The 25773-nt window shown below is 43.0% G+C and overlaps 1 protein-coding gene across 3 annotated transcripts in view; it reads right to left on the bottom strand.

The window, feature by feature from the left end:
- Window positions 1-21826, bottom strand: part of LOC110503660 (uncharacterized) — a 40026-nt gene extending 18200 nt beyond the window's left edge. Inside the window, exons 1-2 of one of the 3 annotated variants that reach the window (XM_036961389.2) lie at window positions 21436-21826; window positions 16745-16788 (exon numbers count right to left, since the gene is read on the bottom strand). In XM_036961389.2, coding sequence (XP_036817284.1) covers window positions 16745-16788; window positions 21436-21498 — 107 coding nt within the window. In that variant the 5' untranslated portion in view covers window positions 21499-21826. Of the gene's footprint in view, window positions 1-3; window positions 2170-16744; window positions 16789-21435 lie in introns of those variants that run through there. The other 2 variants (XM_090218221.1, XM_021582099.3) reach the window with 2 other exon arrangements.
- Between the last annotated feature and the right edge of the window lie 3947 nt (window positions 21827-25773).

Below are 25773 nucleotides of genomic sequence, written 5' to 3'. Positions count from 1 at the left end.
CACAGTTGGTTGATCTGGTTCTGAGACACAACTCCGTTGTCGGAGAAGGAGGGCGTCATTTCCACTCCGCAGCAGGAGCAGAAGCAGCCCTCCGCCGAGCTCCCGGTGGCGGACACACTACCGAGCGTCATGACTGGACCACCGAACCGTAGACCGATAGTTAATGAGACCCGCGGCGTCAAATATCTTCGAAAATGTTCACTCCAATCCGACCATGGTCAACACGTGTTAGTCCAACGAACCCAATAGATATGTCGACCTATCTCCTTAGCGGCATTATAAAATAGGCAGCTAGAAAATAAAGTATCCTGTTTGTAAGATAAAAACGTGTAGCCTATCAGAAAATTATGAAACACACATTTTACTGGATATGAAGTACAGTATTATTTAATTGCAACACAAATTCCGTAACACCGTACGGTAGGATCCTTCAGAACAACCTATAATCAATATCTGTCAATGAAGAGCACTCGTGTCCGTCCTAAAGTAAAAGCTTTCAACTTCTAAACGGGACACATCCAGGCACTACAAACTCAGCTCGTGGGAGGGAGGAGTTGCTGACATGTGCTAAGAAGGGCCCGATGGAAAGACGAGGGGAGGGCGACAAGGAGACACAACACATTGGGCACACCTGCAGCGACAAGGTTGTGGAAGAGTAAGACACAGCCATATTTATGACTGACAAGTACAGTGAGGTGCTGAAGAGTTAAAGTACAGAACGAGCACACAGGTAACTGCCAAAATAAAGGAAACACCAACAGTCTTAATAGGGCAATGGGCCACCGTGAGCCAGAACAGCTTCAATGCACCTTAGCATAGATTCTACAACTGTCTGGAACTCTATTGGCGGGATGGAAACCCCATTCTTCCCTGAGAAACACAATAAGTTTGTTTTGTTGAGGGTGGTGGAAAACACCGTCTCAGGCACCACTCCAGAATCTCCCATAAGTGTTCAATTGGGTTGAGATCTGGAGACAGATGGGCATGGCATATGGTTAACATCATTTTAATCTCAGGAACCACACCTGTGGGGATACATCTGCTTACAATATACTTTGTATCCCTCATTTACTCAAGCGGTTCCATTATTTTTGGCAGACCTGAACATTGCAACCACATGTTCTGTGACAGCTGTGTTTACCAACAACTCACTCCTTGGGACTGCACTCGTGGACACTGCTTCACCTTACAGAGTACACCTGGACAGCAACCTGACAAAGTCTCAAACAACGCGGCTAAATAACTGAGTAAATTGGATTTGAGAACAAACTGCAAAACGAGCTGTACCTTTGCCATTCTGATCAGATGCAAGGTGAACCAGATCATATTCATGGAGTGAGAGACTGATCTCCTTTCTCACACTGACCAGGAGACAGATGTTACGCAAGGGCCCACATGAGAGACACATTGTCCATGGGGTGCATGTCAGTAGGAAAGGCCCATCAACTTATTCTAAACACCTACTCAAACCAAAATGGCACCACACCTGTAAGTTATCTGCCCCATTGTTATACAAAAACTATTTTGCGATGCTCATCTTAGGCCAGACTCATGTGTTAGCCTGTTATCTGGAGCAGACTGTCAAGCGATATACAGTTTTTAAAATAGGAAAGTGAGAGGTCTATAAAGCAGTGTAAAATAGGATACGAGGGCCCCGTGTTTACAACCCATCTGAACTTTGTTCTATTCCACTGGGGTTGAGATCATTTGGGCTCCACTCGGCTACAATAGAGGAATATCAATTGTGGACCTTCTCAATTGTGGAGAAGGTCAGATTCCTCCTCTAGGACCTTCTCCTCCAATGTGTTTTGAGGAGGCGGCAAGGAGGAAAGAGGACGAGTCAAGGAAATACAATTAAGATGCGCCCAATGTCATATAAAAGGCTAGCTAGTTAAGGGATTGTTATTACCAAGAATATACTTATCTTAACTCGACTTACAGTTTGTGCCCATTTCAGATTTTAGAGAAGTGTTAAACTTCGACTTTTGCATAAATCACTCAATGCCAATGGGAGACGTTATAAAAGTGGAACAGAGATCTCAAGCACAGAAGTTCGTCACTGATCAAATCAAATTTTATTTGTCACATGTGCCGAATACACATTACTTACTGTGAAATGCTTACTTACAAGCACTTAACCAACAATGCATTTCAAGAAAGAGTTTTAAAAAAAAATCTAAAAATCAGTCAAAAAGTTACAAGAAAAGTACGTAACAATAACGAGGCTATATACAGGGAGTACTGGTAATGAGTCAATGTGCGGGGGTACAGGTTAGTCGAGGTAATCACAACAGTATCCAGAGAGCTAAGTGACAAAGCGGACTCTATGGAAGCTATTTTAGTGCTGTCTGTTGGTGTCAATCAATGTTCCTAAGTCTCTGTACAAACAAGGCAGGCAACCATACAGTATTTAAGGTCTGCTCTACAATGAGTCCCCAGAAAGAAAATCTCCATCTCCTCTTTCCCGCTCCCCTTTGTCCCTCGTCTCCGAACCAAGAGAAGCCAGTCAAGGAATTTCACTTCAACACGACCTGGCCTTGGATGAAAGAATGAAAGCGGTAATGCGTGTACACAACAAAGGCGATAGTTCTGAGAACACAGCTCTTCCCCTGTCCTTTACTTCCTTCCTTCATTCCTGGTCCGCTTCAGCCAAAACAAACATTGTATAGGCTTACATGGCTAAATGTCCACCTAATAAAAACAGGCCATAGTACATTTAACTAAGCTATAGCTTCATTTGGTCTCACTCATACTGGAAAGCTCCCCCCTCATCTCCCCCTTCACCAAATGGTGGAGGCCAATGTACTTTCAAATGCTTTCCCAAATGCTCTCTTTCCTCGGTTCCAGAGAGGCTAGGTCTGTAAGCTGTATTATGCAAATGTGGGGCACTTAGTCAAAACACACCATTGATGTTTCCACTCCCCACTGTATGCCATTACCCAAGACACTACATAACACATGCAGCTGGCACACAAACAGGGAGCTACTATGCTGGTTCCTCTCTAAAGTCATAAAACGTAAGTGGCCAGAGAAAAGATGAGAAGGCTAGCCGCGACGGTGTGGGACATGGTTACACTCCGTGTTTACAGTGTGTGTGTGTGTGTGTGTAACACTTGACCCCTCGTGCACTCAGAATAACATGACAGGGAAGGAGACGTAGAAACACACACACATAGCTGGGCGTCTTTGGTTAGAGGGCCTCGTCACATGGTCTTCTCCATTCCATTCAGCAGGTCAGGAGGTTTAGCCAGTCACCCACTGTGTCATCATCCCAGCCAAACAACACATTAAAAAGCACTGTGTGACCAGCATCTGTGCTAGTTATGCGGCACAGAATGTTTTGCACAACTTTTAATAGGCGAGACCCACTACTAAATCACATCGTTTGACTCTGGTAATAGGGTCCGAACATGTGGGGGCAACACGTGAGTCCGAGTGCGCAATAGCTTGTCCCTCTCTCGCTCTTTGAATGAGAGTTAGCAGAAAAAAGGTCAAGTTTTACAGGCAGCAGTCAGTCACTGGGTCTCTGTGTACTCCCAAGTAAACCCTTAAAACCCAGCTAGCAGCTGCTTCCTATAGGCCTGCTGCACTGGAGCTAGTTGGAGAAGCACAGGGCTGAAATGAGGCAAGCCGAACACCTAGTCTACACTAACTGCAGCACTAGTAAGACAGGACAAACAATACAAGGCCAAGCACAGGCTAATGCATGCCCCGTCAAGCTAAAGTGTTTACCTACCACCTCGCCTATTCGGTTGTGATCCGAGAACCTTCGGACCTAGCGAAGGGATAAACAAACGAGACACTTAAGGCACCGGGAATTAGAAGGATAACAGTGATATGATCAGGAAAATCATTGTCAGTGGAGGTTAGTAGGGCGGTGCTGGTAGCCAGGAGAGGTGTTCCCACCTGACAGACAGGTGTGAGAAACAGGCTGCAATGAAAGAGGACTCCAGGCCAGGGGTTTGAGTCAGCATGTACAGCTAGCTGGCTGCTGACTCAAACCATTTCCAAACCATGCCATTTCCTTCCCACAACCGGTAATGGGACTGCGTGAACACTGAGCACAAGGTAACCCAAATCCAGTAGAACCTGCTCTGCCAGCCACAACTGAGTGGCTGCAGCAGGCACATAGATGATATAGCCAACCTGCGCCCCTCCCACTCGCCAATAGCCCTTTTGGGTGGTGGTAATTTATTTTTAAATAAAGTTGTTGTTCTGAACCCATTGCCCGCAAGTCGTTGTGAAGTTCACCACCCCGTCCATTGGTTGCGCCTGTTGGTCTGCCCTGTACAGCGCTTGCGCACGCCCGGTTGCACCCGTTACCAAGTCCGCCTTACCCTGGGATTGTGCACACCCATTATCCAAACATGCATGGCTTGAGATGTGGTCACCGATTGAGTGTGTGTGGGTGTATAGCTAGCTACCTCGTTTGAATAGCCACAGTACTGCCACAGATGCATAACTTTTGATTATCAATTGATTTACATCGTCAATATTCGATCTGGTTGGCTGAAACGCGCAGCAGAGAGGTAGAGAGGATTGGCTGCATCAACGACCCGCCGACTCAACTCCATCCCTTCTTCAGTCGGCAGCAGCAACACCGGTAGTCTAGACTAGCTAAATCGCCATATATCATCATGAAGATGAATATAATATTATAAAGTTGACACAGCGTCGAAGATAAATCACCAATCAGTAAAAATCACATCAGTAAAATAAAATCGACTTGCAGGTTTCATCAGCATCAATTGATCGCCCATCCTCTTTTCCCAACATCAATCATGTCTTTAGGAAGCACTGTAACTACTTAACTAAAAGTATGTGGACACCTGCCCGTCGAACATTTCATTCATTAAATCATGGACATTAATATGGAGCAGGTCCTCCCTTTGCCGCTGTAACAGCCCACTCTTTTGGGAAGGCTTCCCACTTGTTGTTGGAACATTGCTGCGGGACATGCTTCCATTCAGCCACAAGAGCATTAGTGAGGTCGGGCAATTAGGCCTGGCTTGCAGTCGGCGTTCCAGTTCATCCTAAAGGTGTTCGATTGGGTTGAGGTCAGGGCTCTGTGCAGGCCAGTCAACTTCTTCCACGCCGATCTCGACAATCCATTTCAGTATTGACCTCACATTATGCACGGGGGCATTGTCATGCTGAAACATGAAAGGGTCTTCCCCCAAACTGTTGCCACAAAGTTGGAAGCACAGAATCGTCTAGAATGGTCATTGTATGCTGTAGCGTTAAGATTTCCTTTCACTAGAATTAAGGACCCTAGACCAAACCATGAAAAACAGCCCCAGTGAGGATCCAAAAAGGTGAACCCTCCCCCCCCCCCAACTAAAAACACTGCTAGGAGGGTACTTTAGAAAATGTTTTATTAGCTTTAAAATGCTAACATTTCTAGTGACTTTTAGGCTGGATCCCATCTTGAAATGCAGGTTAACTGTGTATTAACTAACCAACAAAGAATATGATAAGTCTCTGTGTGTGAAATAAAAAGTGGTTATTGTGAACCAAACTCATAGCTAAACATTTTAAGGAAAGCAATCCGATGATGTTTGTTGCCTAGACTTTACTGCAAATGACACTCAAGTCCAGAGAAAAACACAATATTGCAGTTAGCCATGACAGCCTTTATAATAGAACGCTCGTGACCACACAATCTAAAATATCGCACTTGGGAAAGAAACATCTTAAAGTAGAAAATGAAACCGGCATTCTATTTTTGCTCTATTATAATGGCCACTATAGTACACATTGATTAATTGCACAAAGCTACGTGTGTAAAAATAACATTCAATAAGTTAAAATATATATATATCCCCCCTCACAAAAATGTTACAGTATGTCAAGTGCAACAACAAAAGCAATATATAAAATGGGCTACACTGAGCATTAGTACGTTCTACACTTTGCCTGTGTACATCTGTTCTACAATGTGCCAACAGCAGAGAAAGAGGCCCTTTGTTGGTATAATTGATCTCTTTCAGGCAGAGAGTACACTTGGCATACCCCTTTTTCTACACCTCATTGAAAAAAAAGTGGGAAAGTGTGGTGTTCCTTTCACCTCTGTCGGCATCCAGTTTAAGCCAGGCCCAGCTACACTTGATCCCTGAATCCACTTGTGTGACAAGCAACGCCTCATTTTTCACCTAATTATCCCATTCTGAAAATTAACCACAGAGGGAAAACATTAGCTAGCTATGAACTAACTAGTTAACATTTCACAGGATTGCCAGAGTCCAGTGAGCAACTAACGTTAAACTCACCCCATTCCGTACAAAATGTGCGTAACCGCGACATTCAAACGAGGCTGCAATGAAAACGACTGTAGTGACTGTGTTGGCATCAAAATCCGGGGTGTGAACTACGTTTCGATTCAGCGTTGATTGACATGGTAATGGACTAACAGTATTGGAGAAGAGATTAAAAAAACGGACCCCTCTGACGCTGTACGTTACATCCTGACATGTGACTACGTAATGTACAGCGCGCATTTGCAACAATGTGCCGTACAGCCTCTTTCCACCAGGGGTAGCCCTTCTCTCACAGATTAAAATCATGCTTAACAATATACACTTGTAAGAAAACGTCATTATTCTTGTCTAAATGAATATAATTATTGCTAATATTAAACTAATATTTCATGACTAGGGTGCCAATTGCATTTTTTGCGCGTCATAACTGCGAGCCATCATGACTCAAAAGGCGGAACAGCTGCAGTTCACTTGTGAGGCTAACGTTAGCGCAGCCCTAAACCCCTCTTCAAATTCGACAAACCTTCAAACAGGTAAGTGATGAGACATTGCATAAACTCTGTTTTATTTACATTTTAAAGTTGATTTGTTGAACAAAAATCTGGTGAAAAAAACCTGCTTCCTCACACACCATATTTCCCCTTTTCACGATCACTTCATAGCCTTCGCTGCCCACCCGCCATTATTAAAAAGACCCGACGGAGCTCATTGCCTTCTTGAATTATGGGAATCATGAAGGTCTCGTCATTGATTTTGCTGGAAAGGGGAAAAATTGTGCTTTACATTGATTTTACAGTTGATCTGAAAGTATTATGTTTTTTGGGCGCAAAAATCTGGTTAATTGTACGGACCAAGGTGATGTACAAAAGTGAGTGTGTTTACGTTAACGTTATAGCTTGAGGAACGGCAAGGAGTAATACACACCAGTTAACACTATAGCTAATTGGTTCCTCGGGAACATTAAAGTTATCTTATCTGATGTAACGTTAGCTAGCTAACTGTGACTGACTTTGTTAGCAAGCTAATTTTCACAAACTCAATTATTTGATCAGCTAAGTTAGATAATGTTGCTCAACATTTCTCTGGCTAGCTAACAGATAATTTGATCCAGCTACTGTAGCAAGATAATAGTACTTAATGCTAACAAAACCTGTTCCATCACACTTGCTCCCTCACCTCAAACTTTCCAAATACCAGTTTTTTGGTTACAGCTCATGAAGTACGCTTCATCACCAAATCAAACTGCCTTTCCACTCTCCGCTGTCTCTCCAGAACGCGCACTGATGCTGTAACTAGCAAGTTGGTTGTCTCTTCATTCGTGTGCTGCATCCTGTTATGTGAACGGCTGGCTGAGCCAAGGCTCGAGCCTTGGATATAGATATTATTGCTCCCAAACGCGCATCACCGGTTTGCTTACAGCCATTAGTGACCCAAATGTACATATTAGAGAAGCCCCCAGTCACAAAAATCTACAGAAATCACAGTTTACCTATTTTGGATTAAAAACTGCGAATTTCGCCAAAAGGTGACTAGTTTGCATCCCTGTGCTCCAGAGTTCAATGGCAACGAGCTTTACACCACTTCAGCCGAAGCTTGGCATTGCACATGGTGATCTTAGGCTTGTGTGCGGCTGCTCGGCCATGGAAACCCATTTTATGAATCTCCTGACAAACAGTTGTGCCGCCGTTGCTTCCAGAGGCAGTTTGGAACTCGGAGCTCTTTAGTAAGGCCGTTCTACTGCCAGTGTTTATCTATGGAGATTGCATGGAAGTGTGCTCAATTTTATACACCTGTGAGCAAACGGTGTGGCTAAAATAGCTCAATCCATTAATTTGAAGCGGTGCCCACATACATTTGTATACAAAGTGTAGCTTGCTTATAATTAGTGACGAGTGAATGTGTCACAGAAATAAACAGACCTATCTATGCTCAATCATTTTAAAAAATACCACAAATCTATACAGGAGGTATGTTATGAATTGAGATTTTTAAAGGCGTTAACACTTTTTTTTTTTTTTTTAAAACCTGCCCGCTGAAAGGTCTGTGCACGGCCCTGCACATCAGTGTGTCTACCATCTCAAATCTTACGAGAGCCATGTTGACGTTAACAGTTGAAAGGAAATTCCTACTGATAACAATGAATACAGGGTCACAGAGAGAACCCTGAACATCCTATAGCCGATCCCTTCTCCCCCTCAATAGGCCTGCAGTCCAACAGCACTCTCCTTACTATTAACGACAATGAAGTAGACCTAGGCCTGTCCTATATAGTATGCTGTCCTTGACATTCATCGCCGTGCATACACGTCGCACAGCCAGAGCACAGATTAATGTATTAAAGTATGTTACATTTAAAATCAGAGCCGTGGGACCAACAGCTGTCGTGTCTTTCGCGTGCGTGTTTGTGCGTGGCACAGAATAGATGATATTGGCACTCTTACCATAACTGGTAAAGACTAAGCAAAACGTGGAACATTGAGTACCGCACAATTTTTCCCCCTGAAACATCGCCTTCAATGTATTTCTAGTACTGGAATCCTTATGAGGGATGGATGGATGTTTGTATGCAACTAATAATTTGGGCTTCTTGTTACATAACCAATGAGGGGGTCAGGCTGTTACAATAAAGGGGTTGGGTGAGGAGGAGTTAGGGGGGGGAAATTTGCAAAAGAGGCAGCCAAATGACAAAATAGCCCAAGATCTGAACACTCTCACAGAGGACATTGAATGGGCAGGGCGGGGGGGAAAATGACCTCACCATCGCAATAGTATTACCTAATAGATAATTGAGCCCACATGTCCTGCAGCATTGGAGTGCAGAGTGAAGTCAGTGCAAAGCATAATGGGCGTTAAATGTTCTGTTATGGGGTTGTACTGGCCAAATGCACACAATGTCATGTTGGCTCCTTCTCAGTATGAAGCCAAACAGTTCGCAGTGGTAGAGCCAGTATGTTTGCAAACTAGAACTGCACTGGTATGGAGAACTCTGATACCTACCTTGCATTAGCAGAATTCAATAGACTAATTGCTGACCAGAAGTAAAATGAAATCAATGCACAGAAAATATGCTACATTGCAAGGGTTAGGTGTACATAACAGGAACATTAGAACATAATAAACAGCCATGACAGCTGAATAGGCCTATAAGAAGTTAGTACAGCAGACTTTATAATGCCGACTAGCTTTCAAAATACAATGTCTTTTTCCATGACTGTGTAAAGTCAAGCTTGTTACAACAATCAGCTCTGTCATCAAGTAATTCATTCTATGTAATATCATTATCATGACGTGAACTTCTGAAGGTCCTATGATTGAGAGTTCAGGTGAAATTCTACTGACGAGAACAATACTTGACATTAGGCCGATACTCAAACCCAGACAAAACACACGCCCTTGTTTGTCAGTTCCAAGGGTACTATAACCAGGTCCTATCAGCCTATAGCAGGGTTCATTAACCAATTTGGCCCATAGGTGGTTTTTACTTGGCCCCTCGAGTTTTGAGCTAAGAAATAATACATACATGTATGTATTTATGTATGTAAGGTTTGGACACACCTACTCATTCAAGGTTTTTTCTTTATTTGGACTATTTCCTACATTGTAGAATAATAGTGAAGACATCAAAATTATGAAATAACACACAGAATCATGTAGAACCATCTCAATTGGGTTGAGGTCAGGTGATTGTGGATGCCATGTCATCTGATGCAGCACTCCATCACTCTCCTTCTTGGCAAATAGCCCTTACACAGCCTGGAGGTGTGTTTTGAGTCATTGTCCTGTTGAAAAACAAATGATAGTCCCACTAAGCCCAAACCAGGTGGGATGGCATATCGCTGCAGAATGCTGTGGTAGCCATGCTGGTTAAGTGTGCCTTGAATTCTAAATAAATCACTGACAGTGTCAGCAGCAGATTTTTTTAATATATACATTTGCAAACATTTCTAAAAAAACTTGTTTTCGCTTTGTCATTATGGGGTATTGTGTCTAGATTGATGAGGAATTTATATTTAATCAATTTTTGAATAAGGGGGTAATGTAACAATATATGGAAAAAGGGAAGGGGTCTGAATACTTTCCGAATGCACTGTATACATAGTTTGTTTCTGTGGAATTTTTATTGACTGCAAAAACACCAGGAAATCTACTCCAAGTTATTTTATTTTAAGAAATCGGATCAAGTATTCCCACGCACAACAGGGAGTCACGTGATTGTATACAAATGTAAGCAAAGTTTGAAATGATTATGTTTTAGTCAAATGTTATATCCGTTTGGGCTTCTTGCTGTCAAATTGCAGTCTACAAATTACGTAATTATGTTCTGACCCCCAACCATTCACTCTAGCAAAAAAAAAAAAAAAAAAAAAAAAAAAAAAAAAAAAAATTGTCCTGCAGCTAAATCTAGTTGATGATCCCCGGGCCTATAGACTATACAATAGGTTAGCCTATGGGCTACTAACCTATAGGATAACCCATTATAACCTACAGCCTAACCTAAACTCATCAAAAAAAAAGAAACGTCCCCTTTTCAGGACCCTGTCTTTCAAAAGATACCTGTGTATAAATCCAAATAACTTCACAGATCTTCATTGTAAAAGGGTTTAAACAGTTCCCCATGCTTATTCAATGAACTATAAACAATTAATGAACATGCACCTGTGGAACGGTCATTAAGACACTAACAGCTTAGACGATAGGCAATTAAGGTCACAGTTACAAAAACTTAGGACACTAAAGAGGCCTTTCTACTGACAAAAACATCAAAAGAAAGATGCCCAGGGTCCCTGCTCATCTGCGTGATCGTGCCTTAGGCATGCTGCAAGGAGGCACAAGGACAGATGTGGCCAGGGCAATAAATTGCAAAGTCCGTACCGTGAGACGCCTTAGACAGCGCTACAGGGAGACAGGACGGACAGCTGATCGTCCTCGCAGTGGCAGACCACGTGTAACAACACCTGCACAGGATCGGTACATCCGAACACCACACCCTTTGGGACAGGTACAGGATGGCAACAACATCTGCCCGGATTACACCAGGAACGCACAATCCCTCCATCAGTGCTCAGACTGTCTGCAATAGTCAGAGAGGCTGGACTGAGGGCTTGTAGGCATGTTGTAAGGCAGGTCCTCACCAGACATAACCGGCAACAACGTCACCTATGGGCACAAACTAGAAGTTGACCGATTATGATTTTAACGCCGATACCGATAATTGGAGGACCAAAAAAAGCCGATACCGATTAAAAATGGGCCAATTTCTTTTGGGTTGTAATAATGACAATTACAACAATACTGAATGAACACTTATTAACTTAATATAATACGTCAATCAAATCAATTTAGCCTCAAAAAAATAATGAAACATGTTCAATTTGGTTTAAATAATGAAAAAACAAAAGTGTTGGAGAAGAAAGTAAAAGTGCAACATGTGCCATGTAAGAAAGCTAATGTTTAAGTTCCTTGCTCAGAACATATGAAAGCTGGTGGTTCCTTTTAACATGAGTCTTCAATATTCCCAGGTAAGAAGTTTTAGGTTGTATTATAGGAATTGTAGGACTATTTCTCTCTATACGATTTGTATTTCATATACATTTTACTATTGGATGTTCTTATAGGCACTTTAGTATTGCCAGTGTAACAGTATAGCTTCCGTCCCTCTCCTCGCTCCTACCTGGGCTCGAACCAGGAACACATAGACAACAGCCACCCTCGAAGCATCGTTACCCATGCAGAGCAAGGGGAACAACTACTCCAAGTCTCAGAGCGAGTGACGTTTGAAATGCTATTAGCCCGCACCCCGCTAACTAGCTATCCATTTCACATCGGTTACACCAGCCTAATCTCGGGAGTTGTTAGGCTTGAAGTCATAAACAGCGCAATGCTTGAAGCATTGCGAAGAGCTGCTGGCAAACTGCACTAAATTGCTGTTTGAATGAATGCTTACGAGCCTGCTGGTGCCTATCGTCGCTCAGTCAGACTGCACTATCAAATCATAGACTTAATTATAACATAACACACAGAAATACAAGCCTTAGGTCATTTATATTGTCGAATCCGGAAACTATCATCTCGAAAACAAAACATATATTCTTTCAGTGAAATACGGAACCGTTCGGTATTTTATCTAACGGGTGGCATTCATAAGTCAAAATATTCCTGCTACATTGCACAACCTTCAATGTTGTGTCATAACGTAAAATTCTGGCAAATTAGTTAGCAACGAGCCAGGCGGCCCAAACTGTTGCATACACCCTGACTCTGCGTGCAATGAACGCAAGAGAAGTGACAATTTCACCTGGTTAATTCTTATGGCTAGGGCTTCCGCTCGACAACATTCCGCTGAAATTCAAAAATATATATTTTTAGAAATATGTAACTTTCACACATTAACAAGTGCAATACACCAAATTAAATACACTTCTTGTTAATCTACCCATGTGTCTGATTTCAAAAAGGCTTGACAGCGAAAGCACAACATAAGATTGTTAGGTCAGAGCCAAGTCACAAAAACATCAATTTCTCCAGCCAAAGATAGGAGTCACAGAAAGCAGAAATATTGATGCAAGTAATCACTAACCTTTGATGATATTCATCAGATGACACTCGTAGGACATCATGTTACACAATACATGCATGTTTTGTTCGATAAAATGCATATTATATCCAAAAATCTCAGTTTACATTGGCGCGTTACTTTCAGTAATGTTTAGCTTCCAAAACATCCGGTGATTTTGCAGAGAGCCACATTAAATTTACCGAACTACTCATAATAAACATTGATAAAAGATACAAATGTTATTCACAGAATTAAAGACAGACTTCTCCTTAATATAAAACGCTGTGTCATATTTCAAAAAAACTGCACGGAAAAAGCACACCATGCAATAATCTGAGTACGGCGCTCAGAGACGAAACCAGACAAAGAAATATCTGCCATGTTGTGGAGTCAACATTAGTCAGAAATAGCATTATAAATATTCACTTACCTTTGATGATCTTCATCAGGATGCACTCCCAGGAATCCCAGTTCCACAATAAATGTTTGATTTATTTGATAAAGTCCACAATTTATGTCCAAATTCCTCCTTGTTGTTGGCGCGTTCAGCCCAGTAATCCATCATCATGAGGCGCGAGCAGTAGGTCCATAAGAAAAGTCCAAAAGTTCCGTTACAGTCCGTAGAAACATGTCAAACGATAAAACAAACAATCTTAAGGATGTTTTTAACATCAATCATTTTTCAACTGGAGAATTCCTTTGTCTGTAGAAAAGCAATGGAACGTGAGCTACCTCTCACGTGAACGCGCGTCAAGAGCTTGTGGCACTCTGCTAGACCATTGACTCAAAGAGCCCTTATGAGCCCCTCCTTTACAGTAGAAGCATCAAACAAGTTTCTAAAGACTTGACATCTAGTGGAAGCCTTAGGAAGTGCAATTTGACCCCATAGACACTGTTTTCGATAGCCCAGGCTTTAAAAAACTACGAACCTCAGATTTCCCACTTCCTGGTTGGATTTTTTCTCAGGTTTTTGCCTGCCATACAAGTTCTGTTATACTCACAGACATCATTCAAACAGTTGTAGAAACTTGTGTTTTCTATCCAAATCTACTAATATGCATATATTAGCAACTGGGACTGAGTAGCAGGCAGTTTACTCTGGGCACGCTTTTCATCCAAATGTGAAAAATGCTGCCCCCTATCCCAAACAGGTTAATATTGCCTGCTAACCTGGATTTCTTTTAGCTAAATATGCAGGTTTAAAAATATATACTTCTGTGTATTGATTTTAAGAAATGCATTGATGTTTATAGTTAGGTACAGTCCTGCAACGATGGTTATTTTTCGCAAATGCGCTATTGTTAAATCATCCCCCGTTTGGCGAAGTTGGCTGTCTTTGTTAGGAAGAAATAGTCTTCGCAACGAGCCAGGCGGCCCAAACTGCTGCATATACCCTGACTCTGTTGCAAGAGAAGTGACACAATTTACCTAGTTAAAAGAAATTCATGTTAGCAGGCAATATTAACTAAATATGCAGGTTTAAAAATATATACCTGTGTATTGATTTTAAGAAAGGCATCAATGTTTATGGTTAGGTACACGTTGGAGCAACGACAGTCTTTTTTCGAGAATGTGCACCGCATCGATTATATGCAACGCAGGACACGCTAGATAAACTAGCAATATCATCAACCATGTGTAGTTAACTAGTGATTATGATTGATTGATTTTTATAAGTTAAGTTTAATGCTAGCTAGCAACTTGGCTTGGCTTCTTACTGCATTCGCATAACAGGCAGGCTCCTCGTGGAGTGCAATGAGAGGCAGGTGGTTAGAGCGTGGACTAGTTAACTGTAAATTTGCAAGATTGAATCACTAAGCTGACAATGTAAAAATCTGTCGTTCTGCCCCAGAACAAGGCAGTTAACCCTCCGTTCCCCTAGGCCGTCATTAAAAATAAGAATGTGTTCTTAACTGACTTGCCTAGTTAAATAAAGGTGTAAAAAATACATAAATACATTTTAATTAAACAATTAATTAACATTTTTTATTTCCGATTGTTATGAAAACTTGAAATCGGCCATTCCGATTAAATCGGTCGACCTCAAGCACAAACCCACCGTTGCTGGACCAGACAAGACTGGCAAAAAGTGCTCTTCACTGACGAGTCGCGGTTTTGTCTCACCAGGGGTGATGGTCGGATTCGTGTTTATCATCGAAGGAATGAGCGTTACACCGAGGCCTGTACTCTGGAGCGGGATTGATTTGGAGGTGGAGGGTCCATCATGGTCTGGGGCGGTGTGTCACAGCATCATCGGACTGAGCTTGTTGTCATTGTAGGCAATCTCAACGCTGTGCGTTACAGGGAAGACAACCTCCTCCCTCATGTGGTACCCTTCCTGCAGGCTCATCCTGATATGACCGTCCAGCATGACAATGCCACCAGACATACTGCTCGTTCTGTGCGTGATTTCCTGCAAAACAGGTATGTCAGTGGTCTGCCATGGCCAGCAAAGAGCCCAGATCTCAATCCCATTGAGCATGTCTGGGACCTGTTGGATCGGAGGGTGAGGGCTAGGGCCATTCCCCAACAGAAATGTCCGGGAACTTGCAGGTGCATTGGTGGAAGAATGGGATAACATCTCACAGCAAGAACTGGCTAATCTGGTGCGGTCTATAAGGAAGAGATGCACTGAAGTACTTAATGCAGCTGGTGTCCACACCAGATACTGACTGTTACTTTTGACCCCCCCTTTGTTCAGGGACACATTATTCAATTTCTGTTAGTCACATGTCGGTGGAACTTGTTCAGTTTATGTCTCAGTTGTTGAATCTTATGTTAAATTTACATTTACATTTGCTGAAAATAAAACAGTTGACAGTGAGAGGACGTTTCTTTTTTTTTTGCTGAGTTTATAACTATTAACCTGTGTGAATGAACCTTATTCCAAGAGACAGTACTGATAAACCCAAATGCCAAGACAAACAAGTGACGTCCTGTCCTTCTATAAAGCACACACTGACGTCAAGCGGCAGGTAACACAGATATCAGATACAACTACGCAAATATATCAGCAGGAGTAATTAATTGGAGTAGTCATACACAAGTACTACAAACCAACCCAAATACTTACATAGGCTGACTATTTTGCATTTCAAAAATCCTAGTGTTTAGGAGATGCAAAACCGCAACCATTACATTACGAGTCTACATGTTGATAAAAATGTAATTTAAGATATTAGAAAATATATTTGATCATATACTGTAAATTGAAAGGAGATACACAGTCCCTCTTGTTTTATGATTGTGTATGCTTTTTATAAACATCCCAGGCCTAGCCATCATTTTTATTTGAACTAGGCAAGTCAGTTAAGAACACATTCTTATTTACAATGATGGCCTACCCCGGCCAAACCCTGACGACGCTGGGCCAATTGTGTGCCACCCTATGGGACTCCCAATCACAACCAGTTGTGATAAAGCCTGGAATCGAATCAGGGTCTGTAGTGACGCCTCTAGCACTGAGAAGCTGCACCACTCGGGAGCCCAATGTTCCACACCCGCCTGTATAATATTCTTGTTCTGTTCAAGTGTTTGCTGAGACCCCCTCTGTCAGTCAGCCTCGGTCTCTGGCTAAATGAGAGTCAGTTGACTCTGCAGCAGAGTATGTGAGCGGAGTTGATCCAAGAGACAGTATTGATAATCAATCCAACTGCCAAGACAGCACATTAACTCTGGTCAACACATTCCCCCTAGTGGACAGTAGCTGGAACTACAGCTGAGCTTCCAGAGGTCCAATGACAGACATTTGTCATCTCAGCTGACTCAGGCACTGAACACAACAATAACTGAGGAGAAATTAAGCCGAGCCTGGAAGGTTGTCAGCACAATGGCCAAAAATACTTCAGAGTTGTTCAATTACAATACGTTGACTTCTAACAGTAGGCTTCAGCCAATCACGTCAGTGTGACTGGTAATGATCCCATCTTACCTCCGGGGCTGGGAGCGACGATCATCCTCACCACTGTCAGCCTCCTGGGGAGAGAGCAGAGAACCAGTCAGAAACCAACAAACGCATGCATGTGCACACTCTCTAACGCATTCATAAACGGACTACAGTAATGACACATTTACAGACAGACACACCCATCAATGTGTGACCACACAGACAGAGACAGACAGAGACAGACAGCTGCAGTCACATGAATAGACAAGGTTGCTTGTTCACAATAACCGGCCTGAGCAAGGAGATAAGCATATGAATCAAGTCGAGTGACTCAAATGCCTAACAATGAGCCAAACAGATTCTTAGTACTACAGCAATATTAGGAGGTGTGCCGCTGGCAGACCGTTTGAACAAGAATTCCACACCCAGTCAAAACAGCGGTTAATATTTTAGGCTTGATAGACTTAAGTGTATAGCTATCTATTCAAGGGAGATTTTGCGTCAGGCACCGAGGAAGAGTGAATTAACCTTATTTTAAAGAGGATAATGAATTCCACAATGGCTAAATGTGCCGCTAAAATATCCACTTTCATCCATGTCATGGGGTTGGCCGTTGTGATATTTCACAAAACCCAGAATAAGGCAGAATAGATAAGGGTTAAAATGGCTGCCGGCCTGTTTTGAAGCGTCCCTCTCTCTCTCTCCACCCCCACCCACCCACCCACCCACCCACCCACCCAGGCCAGGCAGTCTGTTGTCCCTGCTCAGACAGACAGGCAGGCCATAATCCCAGCCTGTTCTGCTCCAGTAATCCCCAAACTCAGGGAACTTTCTCCCAGGGATCAGGCTGTCAATCCTGGACACAGCAGCCCTAGCAGATTCCCCCCCCTCCCCCCTCCCCGTCTCTGTCCAGCCACACGGTCACAGAGACAGAGACTGAACTGGGTTAATAAAGCCCAATGCCCCACACATTGGCTACATTCACCATGTCCTATACAGACACATGATGTACATGACACACAGGGGATGGGAAGAAGTGGTTCAGCGAATTAATCTTCATAGAAGAGGAGAACACGCACACAAAATCCCAGAGAGAGCTCAGGCCTATACTCAAGAATACAGAAATGCTTACATTTAGGCCTCGTCTATGTAAAGAGATCTGCTTGTTGGGCTTGGGCGCATGACCAGGATGGCGCGCAAACATGCACAAATCAAAAAGCAGACCGATGTCAGTTAATGCTGGACTGCCACACTGAATGTACTGTAGACTACTACAATGGAGGCAAACCAGCCTTGGCCTGGACATAAACCCTCACACATCAGAAATACAGTAAAGAAACATGGTGACTCAGGAGAAATATGACTCGAGGGAGCCAGCCGTCCCTTCAATGAGAGGAGCTTTCCAAAACATTTCACCCGCTGTTTTTCAACAGCGAAAGCAACAGAGGCCAATAGGCTGCTATAGAAAGGTGTTTTAGTGGAGAAGTGGAGAGACCGCAAGCTTCCTCTTCTCCCCGTGGTTAAGTCACCATACATGTAATACTATGTACAGGCCTATCTCCATGGTTACCATGCCACCACATGGAGGAAGGATGTACAGGGGATTGCATTGAGCCAATGAGAGGGGAGGATTTAGTGTGCTAATAGGCAGATTTTCCCCAGTCCAGCAATCCCTCTCTCTGATTCGATGTTCAGAATACAGAGTAGGCGAGTCAATATTTGACACTTCAGTCTGCGCCGATACTTACCTAAACAACAGTCAGTGGTAGGAGTGAGAGACAGAATCGGCCTAAATCAAATAAGCTAGGCCTAAAGTTTCCTTGCATGGTGTTAACGTCAATGGGATATCAAGGCACGGAGCTAAAGGAGATGATAGCGCTATGTCCACACACAGCAAAGGCAGTCCACCCCCCCATCATGACCATCCATCGTTCCAAGGACGCCAGCCATAATAACCCTGACCTGCATGGCATCTTGCTGTGGTAATGGTCTACCAGTAGAACATAGCGGAGGAGGCGCTTTCTCAAGACGAGAAGGCCTAGGGCATCTCACAAGAGCACTCACATGGGTGCCTCATAGGTCACACGACAGGCACCTGGGTGCCCTCAGCACCATCGCTGTGCCAAAATAGAGAAATGCTTGAGTAAATGAGGGATACAGAGTATGTTTAAAGCAGGCGCTTCCACACAGGTGTGGTTCCTGAGTTAATTAAACAATTAAAACATCCCATCATGCTTAAGGTTACGTATAAATATATATTATTTTGGCTACCATGGCTAGTAGAAGACATCTCAGTGACTTACAAAGAGAGGTCTCAAAGGAGCATAAGGAAAAGGAAAGAGGATACTAGTCAGTTGCACAACTGAATGCAGTGTGTGTTCCGCATTTAACCCAACCCTTCTGAATCAGAGGTGCGGGGGTCTGCCTTAAAAATCAACATCCACGGCGGTGGCCGGGGAGCAGTTGTGTGTGTGTGTGTGTGTGTGTGTGGGGGGGGGGGGGGTTAAGGGTGTGTCTCAGTCACCAGATTTCAACCCAATTGAACACTTATGGAAGATTCTGGAGCAGCGCCTGAGGCAGGATTTTCCACTACCATCAACAAAACACCAAATTAGGGAATTTCTCTTAAAAGAATGGTGTTGCAGCCTTCCTATACAATTTCAGACACTTGTCCAATTTATGCCAAGGGTCATTGCAGCTGTTCAGGCAGCTGGGCGCCCAAACGCCCAGGTTAGAAGAGTATCCTAAACTCAAGAGAGCTGAACAGACTGAAGAAGGATCTCAACCCCCCCCCCCCCCCCCATCATCTGCCAAACTAACCCTGATTCAGATGACCATCCTACCCATGCTAGATCACGGAAATGTCATTTATAGATCGGCAGGTAAGGGTGCTCTCAAGCGGCTAGATGTTCTTTACCATTCGGCCATTAGATTTGCCACCAATGCTCCTTATAGGACACATCACTGCACTCTATTCTCCTCTGTAAACTGGTCATCTCTGTATACCCGTTGCAAGACCCACTGGTTGATGCTTATTTATAAAACCCTCTTAGGCCTCACACCACCCCCCCCCACCCCCCACTCCCGATACCTACTGCAGCCCTCATCCTCCACATACAACACCCGTTCTGCCAGTCACATTCTGTTAAAGGTCCCCAAAGCACACACATCCCTGGGTCGCTCTTCTTTTCAGTTTGCTGCAGCTGCCGACTGGAACGAGCTGCAAAAAAACCTTCAAACTGGACAGTTTTATCTCTTCATTCAAAGACTCAATCATGGACACTCTTACTGACAGTTGTGGCTGCTACACGTGATATTGTAGTCTCAAATTTCTTGCCATTTGTGCTGTTGTCTGTGCCCAATAATGTTTGTACCATGTTTTGTGTTGCTACCATGTTGTGCTGCTGCCATGTAGTTGTCATGTTGTGTTGCTGTCATGCTGTTGTTGTTTTAGGTCTCTTGTCATATTTTAATTTTAATCCCCGCAGGAAGCCTTTGGTAGGCAGTCATTGTAAATAAGAATGAGTTCTTATCAGACTTGCCTAGTTCAAGTTTTTTTTTCTTCAAAATTAAGACACTTTAGGTTTCCTTTATTTTGTCAGTTACGTATAAATAGGCTATCTGCTCCTTTCACCTACATAACCTGATATCTCTGTCTGACTGACTGCTCTTAACACATCTCTACATTCCTGTGTTCACCTTTGCTTTAGCTGTTTTCATGGCTGTTGAGAGAAAGACAGTGCATCCCTCATGGTCCTCTATCCCATTTATACTGGCCTAATGTGATTCAGAGACATGTCACAGCAACTATTTTTCTCTAGCCACAGACAGCTCGCAATGGATACGTCACAAATAGCTCCCTTTTCACTTTTGTCCACTACTTTAACCCTCGATGTCATATGGGATCTTCCCCAATGTGGAGCATAAAAAGTCGTTTGACAGCCATGTCAAACTAATCCGGTTCTCACGCACAATATGAGAATAACTTGAGCCTATTTGACATGGACCTGTTGTGAGAGTCCATTACATTGTTTTAGCTAGGTCTTTTTAATACAAATTGTGAGTTTTAACTCTACACAGTACAAAGATGTATGGCAGTGACCGAGTGCAACATTATGATCAGCTAGCTATGCGCAGGTCAACTCGCCAACACAGATTGACACCGACTAAGAAAACTAAACTGGCTTCTTTTGAGTTCTTTAAGAACATGTGTATAATTGACTTGGGGATAAAACAGGTCAGATATGCACTGGAATTATTTGCATTGCAAAACAGTCACTACTGTACCTTGCTAGCTAGCTGGCCAGGCTGTGACGTTTAACTTTGTTTATGTGACGTTTAACTTTGTATATGCAAAAGTGTTTTTATACACAACGCAGACAGCTAAAACACATTTCAGTTCAACATTTTTTTAGGAACGCATGCGCACAGAAAAGCAGGACATAGTTTGGACACACTTTTCACCGCACTTCGTTTCAAAGTGATTTCGTCGCAGGTTAGGAGACCATTTCCGCTAACCCTAACCCTTTTCCTAACCTTATCCTAAATCTCCTACTACAAAAAGGTCAGTTCGGTATCGAAATGCCGTGAAAAGTATTTCCCCTAGCTAACTAACAGTAGTTCATGGGACAACAACCTGCTTGTTTGCTACGTTAGCCTTATCCACCCTGAACAATAACAGTAGAGTTTAGCCTTAAATCCCGTGCAATGACAGACGACCAAGCTCGACAACTCACCGACACGCAGGGGCTGGAGGTAACGCTGGGTGTTGGCGAACGCTGAACCGTGACCAACGCCATTCAAGGTCCAGGAAAAGGATACCTTAGTTAGAGAAAGCAGAGGTGGCGAGATGTTCATAATTTGAGTAGATGATGTGCAAGGCGCCCGAGGTTATTCGGTCGTTGCTGATTTCCCTCCTATTCATTCAGCAGCGTATTTTGACGCATGCGATCCGCTGGCCAGCTGTCAAACGACATTGTTTAATGCTGCATTGATAACAATTCGTAAATACTAGCATACGACAGGGGAAAAATCCACGTGAACGCCCCTCCAACTCGTAATTACTTGTGGGAAATCATCTCTGAGCTCCACCTTCTCCCACATGATGAACTCTAACGTCACATACTAAGGAAATCAAATCACATTTTATTGGTCACATACACATGGTTAGCAGATGTTATTGAGAGTGTAGCGAAACGCTGGTAAATTACTACGATAACAGCATTTTCGGCAGTTAAATTAAACAAAACATTATTTATAGAAAACGATATATTATTGTCATTTTTTAACACTATAATTTGTTTGAAAGCATGATAGCTGTACTTTCACCGCTAGATTGACATAATCTGCATAGTGTTTAAACCGTAGGTTTGTGTAATTAGCTATATTTGGTGAGAGGAGCCTCGTGTCAAAATGTTATTTTCAAACGTGTAGGACCGCATTATTTTCTTCCACCCTTTCCTGACACCGTTTCCAGCATGGTTTTGCTGCGTTCATAACAAGTGGGAAACTTGGAGTATACTAGGCCTACTTGAAAAACTGGGAGAATGGGGCTGTTGTGTGCATTCAAATGCTTTGAACTCGTTTGACGTATTTTGTGAACGGGATTTAAGGCTATGAACGCAGCAAAACCATGCTGAAAACTGTATCAGGAAAGGGTGGAAGAAAATAATGCGGTCCTGCACGTTTGAAAATAAAATTTTGACATGAGGCTCCTAACACCAAATATAGCTAATTACATAAATCTACGGTTTAAAAAGTATGCAGCTGAGTGGACTGCAATGGATGTGAAAAGGCAATCCACTCTGGGCACAAACGGGTTGAATCAATGTTGTTTCAACGTAAATTCAACCAAAAAGGGATTTTAGCATTTTTTTTCACCCAAATTTGAACCAAAATTGAATGACATGGTGATTTGTTTTGTTGATTTTACGTTAGTTGACAACTCAACCAAATGTAAATCATAACTAGATGTTGAACTGACATCTGTGCCCACTGGGTAGTTCCTGTGAGACGTCTTGTACAGTGCCTTCAAAAAGTATTCATACCCTTTGACTTATCCCACATTCTGTTGTGTTACAGCCTTAATTCAAAATTGATTTAATATTTTTTTTTCTACACACAGTACCCCATAATGACAAAGTGAAAACATGTTTTTAGAAATTGTTGCACATTTATTGAAAATTAAATACAGGAATATATCATTTACATAAATATTCACATCCCTTAGTCGATACTTTGTAGAAGCACCTTTGGCGGTGATTCCAGCTTCATTACATCGTCTTGGGTATGTCTGTATCAGTTTTGCACATCTGGATTTGGGGATTTTCTCCCATTCTTCCTTTCAGATTTTCTCAAACTCTTAAATTAGATAGGGAGCAAGTCTTTCCACAGATTTTCAATGGGATTCAAGTCTGGACTTTGGCTGGGCCACTCAAGGATGTTCACATTCTGGTTCTGAAGCCATTCCAGTGTTGCTTTGACTATGTGCTTGGGGTCATTGTTCGGTTGGAGCGTAAATCTTCACTCCAGTCTACTGTCGTTTGCACTCTGAAGCAGGTTCTCATCAAGGATTGGAATGTATTTGGCTCCATTCATGGTTCCCTCTATCCTTGCCAGTCTCCCAGTCCCTGCTGCTGAAAAGCATCCCCATAGCATGATGCTGCCACCACCATGCTTCACGTTAGGGAAGGTGTTAGACGGATGATGAGCTGTGCCCGATTTTTTCCAGACATAGCGCTTTGTATTCAGGCCAAATACTTCAAATTGGTCTCATCAGACCACGTAATATTTTGCCTTACAATCTCAGAGTCTTTCACAAGCCTTTTTGATAACTCCAGGAGTGCTGTCATGTGCCTTTTTCTCAGGAGTGTCTTCCGTCTGGCCACTCTCCCGTAAAGCCCAGATTGGTGAAGTGTTGTAAAGACTGTTGTCCTTCTGGCCCTCTCAGCCAAGGAACTCTGTAGTTCTGTCAGAATGGTCATTGGGTTCTTGGTCACCTCCCTGACCAAGGGCCTTCTTGCCCGGTTGCTCAGTTTGGTCGGACAGCCAGCTCTAGGCAGAGTCTGGGTAGTTCCATATTTTTTCCATTTCCCAATAATGGAGACCACTGTGCTCTTGGAAACTTTCAACGCTCTCAAAATGGTTTTATACCCTTCCCCAGATATACGACTCATCACTTGGACTTCATGGTATAGTTTCTGTTCTGACATGCACTTCTTTTTTTGTGATCATGGCGTTCACACATTTTGTTTGTGTGGTTCTGTGTTCAATCACGTTACATTTGTGATACAATAAATATAGAAAGGGGGGAAAAATAACACAATTGCACCACCAACCAACCCTACATACCCTATATACCACTATTAAAAAAATAGAAGTCTCAAAACATCTTACAACTCTTCTGCAATAAAATCCTCACAACCAGGTACTTTTCTGCAGCTGCCAACTACATTAATAAAAACCCACTTCCCCATCCCACTACTTTGACACAATCTGCTCCTGCACCATTCCAATGGCCTGGGAGGACAGGCGACCACCCCTCAACACATCCTGTAACTCTTCTGAAGTCAAATCTCATATACCCAAATACTTTTCTGCAGCTGCCACCATTTTCTGTGATTTATGTTCCATTTCTGCGGTACAGTTGACAACCATTGCTATGAACGCTAAGAAGACAATCTCACTGAAGCATAAATCACTCATTGGCCTATCCCTCTGTGCTGGCAAAAATATATTACTCACTGGGATCCTCTTAGAATCCCTCACCCTTGACCCATCCTCCTCTACTTTATTCACTGCCTCAGCATACAACACCTTCTGCACAAATCGGACTCTGGCCACTTCAACCTGCCTCTCTTGCCTGGACACTTCCGATCCCCAGCAACATGGGCACCCCTACAGTTGACACATGCAACTTTATCCACCAAAATGACACAATCTTCTGTCCCATGTCCTCCTTCACACTTCCCACATCTTGGAATCTCCCTCCTGCACACTGCTACGACATGACCATAAACGTTGCACCTGAAACAACGCAGTGGATAACTGAGATATGCTAACATGACTTTGTCTGGCAGAGACTCTGACTCAAAACTCAAAAGGACTGACAGTGACTCCTCTGTTTCACCAGGCTCCCCACCTGGTCTGCTTCACACCACACGGCAGGTGTCACAAACACCAGGAATTGTCAACATCAATTGCTCCACCACCACACTTAACGCTACCACAGAAATCACTCCTTTCAATGGTGCCCTGTTCCTAAGAGAAAAGCAAGAAACCGATCTTGAATTCCCACTACAGGTTACCTTCACTGATTCAACTGCACCCAACTAATTTTTCACCTACCCTGAAACCACAGATGAATTTGCCAAAAGGTAAGGGTCCAATTTCTCCATACATTTCACTCCTACTGGACCAGATTCTTCTTATCATGTCCAACGATGTCAAGCTCGGGTTCCAAGCTCTTCACTTCACTTTACACTCCCTCATTCACTTCCATTTCCCCTCCAGAACTCAGTCTGGCGCAAGTCTCACTCTGTTTGCACTTGACACCCTATCTCAATTTTTATCGAAATCTTCCTCAAATTCAAATCCAACCTCTGCTTTCCTCATTCTCTTCGACCTCCTCTTCCTAATTTTTTTTGCCACCATTCTTCCTCAGAAAACCACATTTCTGTGTCCCTGTCCCAATATTCCTGTTCATGTTCTATGCCTCCCGCATACATGTCTCTCCTCAAAGCAGCACACTGAACTAAAAAAACTGACCTGCTCTTCTTCTTCTGTGGGTTTTATGGCAGACTACAACCCCAAAAGGTGTATTGCCACTACCAACTGTACGAGGTTGAAAAAACAAGGTAAAAATAACATTCACACAGAAAACTAACTTAATCCACCCCCCAAAACAATTGTACATTGACAAAAACAAAACTCCCAATTCTTTCCTTCAAATCTCAATATTTCCCTTCTCAGGTTCTTGTGCCTGAGAGGGTGGTACGGCTTGTGACAATACTCCATGCAACTCCTCTGCCAATAAGTTTTTCAGTCCCAGGAACCACTCCACCGCATCCACAACA

This window comes from Oncorhynchus mykiss, chromosome 24 (genome assembly GCF_057628025.1).
Source record: "Oncorhynchus mykiss isolate SJ-2025 chromosome 24, ASM5762802v1, whole genome shotgun sequence".
NCBI classification, from domain to species: Eukaryota; Metazoa; Chordata; class Actinopteri; order Salmoniformes; family Salmonidae; genus Oncorhynchus; species Oncorhynchus mykiss.
The sequence above is the reverse complement of the archived record's forward strand: the minus strand, read 5'-3'. Positions and strand labels throughout refer to the sequence as shown.